This window comes from Mycetomoellerius zeteki, unplaced genomic scaffold (assembly GCF_001594055.1).
Source record: "Mycetomoellerius zeteki isolate Tzet28-1 unplaced genomic scaffold, Tzet1.0 scaffold690, whole genome shotgun sequence".
NCBI lineage: Eukaryota > Metazoa > Arthropoda > Insecta > Hymenoptera > Formicidae > Mycetomoellerius > Mycetomoellerius zeteki.
In genome coordinates, this window is record NW_017257709.1 from 5050 (window position 1) to 17789 (window position 12740).

Genomic DNA, 12740 nt, shown 5'->3' on the forward strand with positions numbered 1-12740 from the left:
CTACTTCACTTTAGGTTCCGCAAGTGTGTCCGTATACGGAATCTTTATATCCATGCGAGTACCGTTTCTAGCTCCGAGTTTAGCAAGATCGTCCACCTCTTCGTTTCCCCTGATGCCCCTGTGAGAGGGGATCCAGACAAGATCCACCTGGATACCCGAAGAGTCGGCTAAGTATAGTTGGTTCTTGAGAGAGTACATCAAGTAGTTATCGTTATTAGTTCTAGGTGAAGCAATGGCCTCTAAAACGCTTTTGGAGTCGGTAAAGATGACAGCCCTGACACACTGTTCCTCACAGATAGACTTCACAGCGACGAGCAATGCCCAGGCTTCTGCAGTAAAAATCGAGGTGCCCGGCGGAAGGCAGTGCGAAAAATTAAGCTGCAACGTTGGAGAATAAATGCCCACTCCAGTGGGGCCATCTGTGCCCAGCTTAGAACCATCCGTATATAGCACTGTGGTATCCTGAGGGAAGGTATACAGGAATTCTTGGAATTTAGATACAATGAATTCTTTGGGGGTGGAATCGTTGACATGGGTAACTACTTCCCTGTATTCTTGTGTAAAAATAGTTACGTTGTATGGGTACAAGAAGGCAAGAAGGAAAACAGAGCGTTTAATGCGTCCTTTATAATATTTGAAAGCAATGTAAAGTTTAAAGATAGGAATGCATCGTATGGCATTTATTCTTTTCCGTCTGTTACAGGAAATGTCCTCTAAGTAGCGAAGACTATTAATCATGGGATTGCCGCTCTTTAAGAAACTCTTTAGGAGGAATCTAGACAACAACAATTTAAATCTGTTCCTTAAGGGGGCCTCCTTAGCCTCTGCAAGTATTATATTGATAGGGGTGGAGATTCGATATCCCATGGCGATTCTGATAGCCCTCCATTGGAGGCGTTGTAGGCATCGGAATAACGTTTGATTTCGTTGAAATTGAAACACCTGGCAGCCGTATTCGATGGAACCTTTGAACACAGCACGATAAATTGTTAGGAGCGATTGGGGGTGTGAACCCCACCAAACTCCTGACAGGGAGGATAGAATGTTAACAATCGATTTACCTTTCTGGATTAAATAGGTGAGATGCTTCTTGCCTGTCATCTTCGCATCCAACCAGACTCCCAGAAACTTAAAAGAATCCGAAAGAGGAATAATTTGGTTCCCCACATTAATCCGCTGGAAGTTTGGAATCTTATTTTTACGTGAAAAAATTACGCATTGAGACTTATCTGGGGAGATTTCGAGACCTTTTGCCCGTAAGTAAACCTGTAGGGAATCTATAGTTTTTTGCACAGACTCGACAGCCTTCGTGAGATTAGTACCGTGAGCGAAGATCGCTATGTCATCTGCGTACTGCAGCATGAGCGAATTATCATGGGTATAGTTGACTATATCGGCGAGATAAATATTAAATAAAATCGGACTTAAAATCGACCCTTGTGGAGTACCCTTATGAACTACGTATGGTTCGCTTATAGCGTTTGGGAAAAAGTTAGTGCACACCAGTGCGCACTCAGTTCACACCAACACTGTACGAGTTCCATGGGTTGCACTGAATAATGCAAGTTCAAAAGAACACGCCAAGATTTTCAGTGCTAAAGCTGAAATGCCATTTCGAATTGTAAGACTGTAAGGACTTGATTAGACTGCAGGAAGAACGCAGAAAAATAATTTCGACATCTCATATTCATATAACTTTAAATAACGATTTTGTACTATATGTAATTAAATAATATATAAGATATCAAGAATATCATATATGTACATACTTATCAATAATTGTACACATTTGCATGCTATAAATTACAGATTTGCTTGTCCCTATTATTATATATATCCTTTTATCTTATACAAAACGATGCACTGACATCCTATATATGTATCCAGTGCACTAAAGTGGCACCGTCAAAATATCTCGTGCCACTTAGTGCGCACTGAGTGCGCACTACGCGAGTGTCGTGCGATCAAATGAACACGTGACACTAGCCAAGTGTGCATTGGCCCTGCCAATCGAACACGTTCTTGATACTGAGTGCAGCCAGTGCATCCCAATCGAAAATGATATTAGTCTACCGTTTCTAACAAAAAAAGACTTCTCTCTCCGAGGTCAAGTTCTGAATGAACCTGCGCAGTTTGGCCGGGATGCCAAGGTTTCTCAGAGTGTCAACGAGGATAGAAGGTATGACATTGTCGAAAGCGCCGACGATGTCGACAAATACACAGACCGTGAATTGGCCGGCCAAATTGGCCGCATGGATATGGTTAGTTAGAGTCGTAAGGTTGTCGATGCACAAGCGGGAGGGCCTAAATCCCATTTGGATTTCGGGAATGATCAGATGGGATTCAGTCCACCATCTTAGCCTAAAATAAACGACCCTCTCCATTAATTTAAGTAAGCAGGATAGAAGTGAAATAGGCCTAACTCCATTGCCATTCGGCTTAGGTATAAAAGCCACAAGGGATCTTTTCCAAGAATCAGGCATGACTCCCGAGTCCAAGAAACCATTGAAGATATCTACGAAGGCATCTGTAAACTCTACCGGAAGAGATGAAATAATCTTGTTATCGATCTAATCCAGCCCTGGGACCGAGTGCAACTTGACCTCTTTAAGGGCGATGGCAACCTCCTTACTGGTGATAGGTGAGTCGAGTTCTGCGACCAAGTTGTGAGAGTTGATTGCATCCTCTCTGAGCATGTCCGGGAGAGAAGGAGATTTTCCGTACAGACAAGAAGGGGGGCATAGTTTCTCAATGGCTTTGTCGCAAGCACGCGACAGGTCACAGCCAGAATGACGGTCTGGGATTGTGTCCAAATTTAAGTTTCTATTTTTAAAGGATCGGACCAATGACCACAGTCTGGACGAGGGTGTGCGGCAATTGAAGCTCTCGCAAAAACCTCCTCCAGCCCTTCCTTTTTTCCCTGCGTAGTGTTTTAGTGGTTAATGCACACTGCTTTTTGTATTCAAGATAACTTTCCCAGGTGAGGGTTCTTTTATAAGTCTCGGTGGCAGACTACCTTGCTACAACTGTCTCCTGGCAGACATCATTCCACCAAGGTGGTTGTGATTTAGATCCAGAAACTATGTGATTGCTCGGCGCCCGAGCCTTACCGGGCGCGACGGCGCTGATTCCAGAATTGATTCTCCGGACCAATTCTTCATAAGCTATCAGGGGATTGTCCGAGGGATCAGCCTCGGTCGCTGGTGATTCGTTATAAAGAAAAGAATTAAGCCTATCAAGTTCCTCTTTATTTAAATGAATTTTATACTTGAATTTAGATTTTCTTTGGAGTAAGCCCCCGATCTGTATGTGGATAGGAAGGTGATCGCTGTAACCCGTGTCAGAAGAGGTAACTGCCGAACAAATTGGCGCGATACCGGGCGAGGCAAGGGCCAAGTCGATAACTGACTGATTGTGACCTGGAGGTTGGACCAGCGTCGGAAAGCGGTCGTTTAAAACAACCAAGTTCAAGTCATCGATAACAGAAATAAGCGCACGGCCGACGCGATCTGTAGTCTCACAGCCCCAAGCTACGTGGTGCGAGTTGAAATCACCTAAAATCAAAACGTTGTCATCCCGGCCAAAGGACTCAAAAATGTTGCGGAAAACTTCCACAGGGGTATAAGATCCCGAGTGACGATATAGATTGACAATATTAAGATAATTATTATTGAATCGAACGCAAATGCCTTGTATCTCAATGGAGTCATGCGTGATATGGCTAAGATCAATCATCCTGAATTCAATTTCTCTTCTGATAAGAATGCAAATACCTCTTTGAGATTGTGATGCAACATCCCTTCTGAGGCAGGCGTAGCCCGGGACTCCGAAGAAATTAGCAAGATAGAGGATTTTTCCCCTCAAGCCTCTACAGTTACACTGCATAAAATTTGCACTAGTATTGTCTTTCTTATTATGATACGTGAATTTTATTTGATTCTGAAGCATGAGTGGAACTACTTGGTAGTTTGTTGAATGAAGTAAAGCTACCGAGGTGCTGTAAGGTTAATAGGAGTAACTGTATGAGCGACGAGATATCTAAGTTTTTCAAGAGGGGGTTTTCTAAGATAACATTAGGAAGGTAGGAGCTGGAAGGAATCGGAGGAGGAGGAGGGAAAGTTGAGTCAGGATCCTGTGACATGTGTCTAGAAGCGTGCAAATAAGGGTTATGGGCATATGCTAAGCCGTTGGGAGAATCAGACGGCAGGCGTCCGTTACGATTAATAAGTATGTCTTCCCGGGGATCCAATGAATTATCCAGATTGTGCGTTACCCGGGCTTCGAATCTGCTCTGTGTGGGAGCGCTAGAGTTTTTGTTGTTGTGGTATAAGCGCCTCTTTCCCGCAGTCATTACATTTGCGTAAGTATGATCAAAATTGGCAGAACTATTCACGGGGATCGTATTCAAGACGGCGAACCTGTTATTACCAACAGGATACTCTTGAGGGTCTTCGTCTCTGACTCTGGGTAAAGTAGGGTAATTATCGTAATCAAACCTGCTGTCTGGGCTAACGCCAGGGGATTCTTGGACAATCCTTCGTTTTGCGCTAAGGAGAGGGGTGTTCTCGCAAGCTGCCAATGAAACGATTTTTTTCTGTCTGATGACCAAAGGACATACGTATGATGTGGATAGGTGACCGCCTTCACAGTTGATGCATCGATGGGACGTATCCCTCAAACTGCACTCCTGAGCATTCTCGTGGGGAGCCTTGCCACAGGATATACATCTGGCATTGCTTCTGCAGGCTTTGCTGATATGACCTGCTCTATAACATATGCGTACTTTAGGTATATATGTAGTCACAACATGTTTGGTACAGAACAGAAAAACGTGCTTCGGAAGAGTTTGTCCAGCAAATTTAATGCAAATCGATTTAGATGGAACGATTTCTGATTTGTCATCCCTGGTAATTCGTTGGTTTAGACGGTGTACCTCAATAACCTTAAAGGGAGACTCAATGTACTTTTTGATAATTTCTTCACTGATATCAGTGGGAATATCGCGAATGACACCTGTACGGAGCGTACGGTACGTAGGAATATATGCTCTGAGCTTGTGAGCATTAAGTAGAGGGCTTTTGACTAAATTATTGGCGGCTGAAGCCGATTTGAGTTCGACTAAAATCTTGCCGCGACCAATTTTTCGAATCTCCGATACGTCGTTATATGCGATTTGTGATATGATTCTACTGACGTGCAGAGGGTGCAGGGCAGCGTGTAAATCACTGTTAACAGAATGTACATGCACAGCGTAAGGTGGCGAGTCCGAAGGTGTGTAATGGTTTTCGTAAGTAATTCCTTTCTTGGCAGGGTTATCATTTGAATTACTTACGTTGTTGTCAGTAATGTCATGGGGGACGTGAGATTTATCAATAACAAGGTTGTTATCCAATTTACCCATCTTCTTGGGAAGAACCGATTGTGGGTCAGAAGTTAGTCGTTTACGATGATCCCTGTCCAATTCGACATTCGACTCGGCATCCGAATCGAGATCCATGGGCGCGGGAGCTTCAGCGACGAAAGAATCCCTCGCAGGATGATCGGGAGGAGGATCCCGCGAAGTAAGAGCACATATACCTTCAAAACTGGTGGATGCAATGGCCTGTTGAACTGCGTGGGAACCTGGGAGGCGATTTTCAGACACTGAAGGCTTCTTTTTGAGGGTTTTACGTTGAGATCACTTTCGGTCACGGATGTTGTATGGCCAGGCAGTGGTCGTAAAACGAGAGCCGGGTTCAGAATCATAGCCAGGAGAGCAGGAGGCGAGGAAAGGGGGGGAGGAGGAGGAGGTTGACCGGGCTCTTCCCCCGCCCGGGGAATTCCCGAGGTCGAAGCCTCGCTCATGGAAGGGTTAAGACCCTTTCACTGGTTTTAATATGAGAACTTAGAAGAAGAAACAACTGTAAAAGAAAAGGGGGATCGCGCGTAACGATACCCAGACACCGCTGTGAAGCGAAAACACGAGGCAGAAGGAAACTTTTCACGAGAGCAGCCAAGCACACATCCCGCTTCCGTCCACCATTTTCTCTCTCTTAGCCAGGGGTCATTGGCTGCGTTCAGCAGACTCAACAGTTTTGCAACCGTTTTATGATTGTCTGCTGAGATAGGACCATTCTTCTAGATCTAAAAGTATGATCCAATTAGCGCGAAAGAAACTTCCAACAGTTGCAAAACAAACGTTCTGCTGAACGCAGCCATTGTTTTTAGAAGACGAATCCTTTTATTGTGCCTATTCTACAATGTGCGAGCGTTATTGTAGTGGTGTGGTTATAAGAATTGACCAATCACAGTCGAATATAAAGAGAATACTCAACAGTGATTGGCCAATTCTTACAACCACGCTTGCGTACTTCATGCGATCAACTTGCGACTACGCGAAAATCAGCCGATATGTACGGTAAGTAAGGTTAACCCCCTTAGAATGTAATTTTCGAAGTTATTTAAGCTACAAATATTATGTAAACGATATTTCTCTCGATTTTGCAGGATAATTTTGAATCAAGCGCTTACATCGTGTCAATCAAGACGGAATACATCCACGAACGTACCACAACTTTTGAGGTTAAGTCAACGTAAGTAATTACTAGATATTTATGTACTACTGTTTATCACAATCATATATTACATTTGTACAAATTTACATCTTGACTAATTTCATTAATTTTTATTTTTCATACTAAATATTTTTGGGGTTGATTCTTATATAGTGTACTTTTTGCTGCCATTCACATACAATTGTCAGTAATAACAAGGGCCTCAAAGGCCTCGATGGAAATCGGTTGCTACTCTAAAAACCATCGAATAGAATAATGGAACATAAAATTCCATCTGGTATCCTCGACGATCTCAGCAGGTTGGTTTCTGTTTAATATAACTGTACAAAATATCAGAATAATAATACATTTAACAGAAAACAATAACATAGTTAAATCGCATGTATTTGCATCATTTTATGCATGATTGTTTTTGTTATTTTTATATAAATTTTTGTATTTTATATTATTATTCTGCAGTCGATTCATCATCAATGTACCCGAGGAGGAGAGGAAAGATTTGGTGCGAATTTGCTTTCAAGTTGAATTGGCGCATTGGTTTTACCTCGACTTCTACTGCACAGAGGAATATCCCAAACTGAGATCATGTGGCATGAAAGAGTTTGCCACTCATATATTTCAACACATACCATTTTTGAAACCACACGTGCAGCATATTGATGCTGTGCTCGACCAATGGAGAGAATACAAACAGAATGTGCCGACGTTTGGAGCAATTGTGTTGAATGAAGATATGACCAAGGTGCTTCTGGTGCAGAGCTACTGGGCAAAGAATAGTTGGGGCTTTCCTAAAGGAAAAGTAAATGAAGATGAGGAGCCGTTTCATTGTGCTATTCGAGAAGTGTTGGAAGAGACTGGTTTTGATATATCTAATTTGATAGATAAAAATGAATACATTGAATCTACAATAAACGATCAAACTGTGAGATTGTATATCATTTCGGGTGTGCAAAAGGATACAAAATTTCAACCAAAAACACGGAAAGAAATAAAGAATGTTGAATGGTTCGCCGTAGCGGATTTACCCAACACGAAAAAAGATATGACCCCTAAAATGAAAATGGGTGTTAATCCAAAAGCATTTTTTATGGTGGTACCGTTCGTCAAGTAATTATTTGCTATTTTCTATAAAATCCATATATTTAATGAAAAATTGTGTTACATGTGTGTCATTCTTGTTCAGGCGGATAAAGCGGTGGATTCAAGAGAAACAGCAACGTGAGAGAACCGCCATTGCAACTGTACGAAGACAAAGGCATAAATCGTTGGGAGATGTTGAAACAGTTTCAAAGAGCAAACGACAACAGCACTTTTCTACCACAGCGTCGCTTTTCCACCACTTTTCTACTTGTCCACCACAAGTAAACATCATATCTTATATTGTAATTCTTTTTATGTTATATATAATCTAAACTTTCATATACATTGTCACGTGCTCCATTTACAGAGCGAAGTTCCTGATTTTAAAGTTGGCCGTCAATCAAACACTTCTCCGGCTCGTAATCGCCGTGGTGTAAATGATAATAAGAAAGACGCGTCGAAGACAGCATTTAAACGAAATCTATTTGGAGATCAGGAGGAGGATCAATCACCTCTTGTTAAACAACTAATAGACAGCCCTGCTCAATCATGCTCGTTTCTAATTGATCCTGCGATTCAATCAATCAAATATAATGACTTTAGTTACAAAGCGCAATCATCGGAAAAAGAAGTAAAAGGTATACTACGTTTGCTTATAATCTAAATCTTACTTCTACTTAATTTGCAATCTCGCTTAAAACATATCACAAATAATATATTTAACGAGATATCTAAATTATGTAAAGGATGTTATCTTTTAATATAAACGTTAATAATCTAATATTATTATGATACTATTTTGAAATTGATTTCTCTCTTTCAGATTTTCGTAAGAAAAGTCTGCCAGAAGGAAATATCAAGTCGATGCTGTTCGGAGAAGCCGCGCGCAAATTACAAAAAGATTTTCAAACCATTCCGCCGATTCCTTTCGTAAGTCTGGGACATGATAGTTCGCCGCTTTTAACGAAGAATTACAAACCAAATTATCCTATCTTTGATTTTCGTGTAAACACTTGGGATAATTTCTGTTTTGATATCCAGGCGATATTAAAAGTTCTAAAGTAGTCACGTATATAATAATTTGGAAGAATGGATTACCAACATAAGAGAAGTGCAGATATCGAATTAGATTCGATAGCTATTAACTTTATCTATGTTACTTTTCCTATCTTTTATCTTTGCTGGTCAATAATTATGCGCGTATAATTATGTTACATGTACGATAATGTACATTATCGTACATATTACGTAATATTGATAAAATTGATATTGATAAATTCAAAGCTTTAGTTCACTCATCACTACTACCTCAGATTACATCAGAAGCAAGAGACAACAAAAAAATTTGCAAGAAAATTATACTTAAATAGAAATATTTTTCAATAAAACATTTAATCGATAAAATAGACTTAAAATACAAAAACTTTTGTTTCAAAGAAAAAATAAATCCTTTATTTCTACACTTTTAATTTGCTAGTTCGTCATAGTTGTAAACATAACTTATTTCGTTTTTATAATTCATTAATTCGTTTTACATAATTCATTTTTAGATATAAAAAAGTATTTATTAATAGTGTGTTTCACTTAACATTCGTAACTCTCGAGAGCATCATTTCATCCTTGTTGTCATCAAATATTAAACAAGGATGAAATGATGCACGCGAGAATTGTGAATGTTAAGTGGAACGCACTCTAATTAACGAAACAAAAGGAAAGTTTTCAGATATTTTGCAAGAATTTTTATTCTGAAATAGTAGTGATGAGTGAACAAGAGCCTTTAAGTTTAAATTAGTTTTCGTTTAATAGTCTCGTTTAATATATCTCGAAGTATTATATCTTTATTGTGTAGTATTTATATTATGTCGTCTAATATACATATCTATTCTTAACGTGATGATAACGATAAATTCAAAGAAGATTCAACACTTTGAATTTGTCGAAAACTGATTATAGAGGAAGATCTGATAAAAAGAGAAATATTAAGTCGCTTTTTTGTGGAAGCTGTAGGCAAATTGCAAACAAGATTTAAAAAGCATTCTTTGCAGATTTAAAACACAATAGATAAAATTTGTCAATTTTACCAAATCTTGGTAATTCAATATTTTCGACATTATAAACTGTATGAAACAGGATATTCTTAAATTATATTGTACAAATAATAGTAATAATCCATATATATGTAACTATAGAAAGGCGAGAGATACAGCGCGTAAGTAACGTGGTATTATACATTTCGATTTTGATATTAGCACTTTTTGACCGAACAAAAGTTTATCATATCTTTTTTTAAGTAAATTGACGTTAAATCAACGTTAATTAATTAATTTTTATTAACGTATAATGTATTTGTAAAGGATATTGAGGACGATTATCAGGACAAAAAGAACCAATAAAACTGGGCCAATAAAATAGAATATTTTTTCAAAAACATGACTGCCCGTCTGCACGCTTCTAATAATTTCGTTATTCAATTCAAAAACTATTTTACTTTCTTCGATAAGTTTATTTTTCGTGTCCTCATCCAACGTCTCCGCGATTCTGTTCATCGATTCGCGTAAGTCACGCTTTAACTGAAATATACTATTCTGCCCAAAGTCTGTGACATTATTACCATCGCTCGGCGGTGGCGCTTTGAAAGGCGAAATCTTTTGTACGATCTGCCTTTTTTTGCGTAGAATGATACCGCCGCTGAGGAGACCCATGTAAAGATGATAAATATATGCCATTAATAAAGTAGGATCCGTGTCTTCCACTTCTCTCAAACGCATTAGATATTTGGCGACGCTATCCCTAAAATTTGTAAAACAGACTTTGAGGATTAAAATTTCTTTTCTGTAATAATTACTATTACCAATTATATTAATTATACTATTGTAAAAGACTGATATCTTTATTACTCATTATAAATGTAGGAAAATAAAGCGATTTTATTTTCACAACATTATCATATGGTTACTGTATGTAGCTTGCCTACAGTACCTAGGACTGTAGTTTTTCCTCCATCCTTTTCCCAAATAATGATCAAGATCGCGTTCGAAAGCCTCCGTACGTTGAAGCTCGCTGAGTGGAAGCAATCCAATTTTGGTGTTCCTTAATCTAATCATCGCACCCTCCAGGTAGCGAAAGACCTCGTAGAAAACTAGAAGCCCATCAGCCCATACGGAATCGTCGAGAAATCCTAGTTGTAGAGTAATGATTACATTATAACGATCATTGAACCAGACTTTTTGTTGCATAAAATAGGTTAATAAAATTGTATGTAGCATTTAGATATACAAAGCATTCAAGTGACCAAGTCGAGTACTTATTCTTCAGACGTTATTAATATACTTGCCAAGTAATACTAGAAGATTTAAGATCAATATTCATAGTCATCGATTCTTATATTTGAGACTGTCTCAGTCTTAAAATATCATGTCACCATATTAGTATCTTAAAACATTACTTAAGACGATCTTAAAATAAGAACGGACTATTAATATACTGGCCTTAAAAAATTGACAAACAATGACCATTAAAAATACAAACAATGACTGCTATATATAGAACGTATGAAAGAACGCAATGTTTATCATGCTTTTGTTATCTTGCTGACACATCTTTGTCTTTGCTGCAGTATGCAATCAAGTTGCAGTTCGTATTGAAAAATTCAAATAAAATCCTCGATATTTACGATATATCTCGAGAGAGCCTCACGGTATCTCGCGATCCTTACCGAATGCCAGTTTCGCGTTCACCAGGGCATCGCTGATTGCGTGTATTCCCCTGGTGGCTTTTGACATTTTCTTGCAAAAGTTCTCCTCCTCCGGCATTTCGGCGGGGCGATAACGGAACGTCGGGAAATGCGTTTATCGTGCGTCGTAAGATGTACGTACTTAGTGCCTCCTCAGGTCTCACACCATTACACGATCGGGTTCCCGCGCACTTCCGCGGGCTGTCACGTGAAAATCGGACGTCGTGAAAACACTGCGCCCGCAACATCGACGACCATCCCCGGCCGCCCCTGCGCACTAACGCAGTCACGTGTCCGCCAGTCCGCCGCAAAACCGTCGCCGTCGCCGTCGCCACGAGATGTCGATTTTGTCACCATCGCCATTGGCGCGAAATCGTAGTCCCATTCGAGTCACGAAGCCGGACTAATTAACGATATCAATTATTGTAAATTTCAGTACCAAGATACACGGATTATTTTTTAATTTCTTTGATTTGTCCTATATTTTTTATTTTACGGAGTTGATTAATTTGGTTTTTGAAACGCTTCGTTTAATATAAGAGATCCAAAAAATCAAACTATTCACAGTTCTAACAATAAGTAGAAATGTTTGAGTTTTAAGTTCAAACGAAGCTCTAATGATTTGTTAATCTAGTTATAATCCAGTCAAAGATGCAGTGAGGAAAATTTGAGTAAAAATATCTATTATTTTTATTATGCTAGAACATAACAAGCGTGCACTTCGCGCGCGTCATTGTTGAAGACAGAAATATATAAGCAAATAATAAAACAGGAAGAACAGGGAGGGAGGAAAAAAGTTAGGATTAATATGTGTTAAATATCTGTTTATATCTTAAATATATGTTTATATGTTTATTTTGATACTGACTATGCGATAGCTTTTTTCGGAAAGATTTAAATTAAATACTTTTAAACAATTCTATTTAACATAAAATTTCTTACTAATCTCCAGCGAAGGTTAGTATAGGTTAACAGGAAAGACCGAAAGACTATAATTATGAATTATGAATTATAATATTTATTATAGTAACAAAATTTTCATTTTTACAATTAACTATTAACTATTAACCACATACATCTAACACATGCGATTTCCGCGATGATGACAGCTGCTCACGAAGTAAGCGCAGCGAGAGAACCAATCGGCATCGCCGAAAAGAGACAACAATCTTTCGATATATTCGACTACCCTATAAGCGTATAATATTATTTAATATTAAATAATATTTTAGGCATATTCTCAGAATATTAAATATAACATTTTAATAATATTTTACTAAAATTATATAATATTAAATAATATTCCTGAAATATTAATGGATGGTTATATGTCCACTCCTAATAATATTATATGATTATTAAAAGTAACATTT

At 38.8% G+C, this 12740-nt stretch overlaps 3 protein-coding genes across 5 annotated transcripts; 1 reads left to right on the forward strand and 2 right to left on the reverse strand.

Moving 5' to 3' along the window:
• Positions 1-1362, reverse strand: LOC108729018 (uncharacterized). Its single transcript, XM_018457919.1, has one exon. It carries the CDS (start codon positions 1360-1362, stop codon positions 1-3), a length of 1362 nt encoding a protein of 453 aa, XP_018313421.1.
• Positions 1363-6381: 5019 nt separating this feature from the next.
• On the forward strand, positions 6382-9017 carry DCP2 (decapping mRNA 2). 3 transcript variants are annotated; one of them, XM_018457941.1, is made up of 7 exons: positions 6382-6397; positions 6487-6572; positions 6708-6853; positions 7014-7661; positions 7738-7915; positions 8002-8272; positions 8458-8699. In XM_018457941.1, the coding sequence occupies exons 3-7, from the start codon at positions 6810-6812 to the stop codon at positions 8697-8699; spliced, it is 1383 nt and encodes a 460-aa protein (XP_018313443.1). In that variant the 5' UTR covers positions 6382-6397; positions 6487-6572; positions 6708-6809. The 3 variants fall into 3 exon arrangements, with proteins under 3 accessions (XP_018313443.1, XP_018313444.1, XP_018313446.1); XM_018457942.1 differs by lacking the exon at positions 6382-6397 and having other exon boundaries at positions 6408-6572; XM_018457944.1 differs by lacking the exons at positions 6382-6397; positions 6487-6572 and having other exon boundaries at positions 6810-6853; positions 8458-9017.
• Positions 9018-9435: 418 nt separating this feature from the next.
• Positions 9436-11673, reverse strand: Ho (heme oxygenase). The gene is made up of 3 exons (XM_018457921.1): positions 11350-11673; positions 10614-10812; positions 9436-10424 (listed from the first exon to the last, which is right to left on the reverse strand). Exons 1-3 carry the CDS (start codon positions 11444-11446, stop codon positions 9965-9967), a joined length of 756 nt encoding a protein of 251 aa, XP_018313423.1. The 5' UTR covers positions 11447-11673; the 3' UTR covers positions 9436-9964.
• Between the last annotated feature and the right edge of the window lie 1067 nt (positions 11674-12740).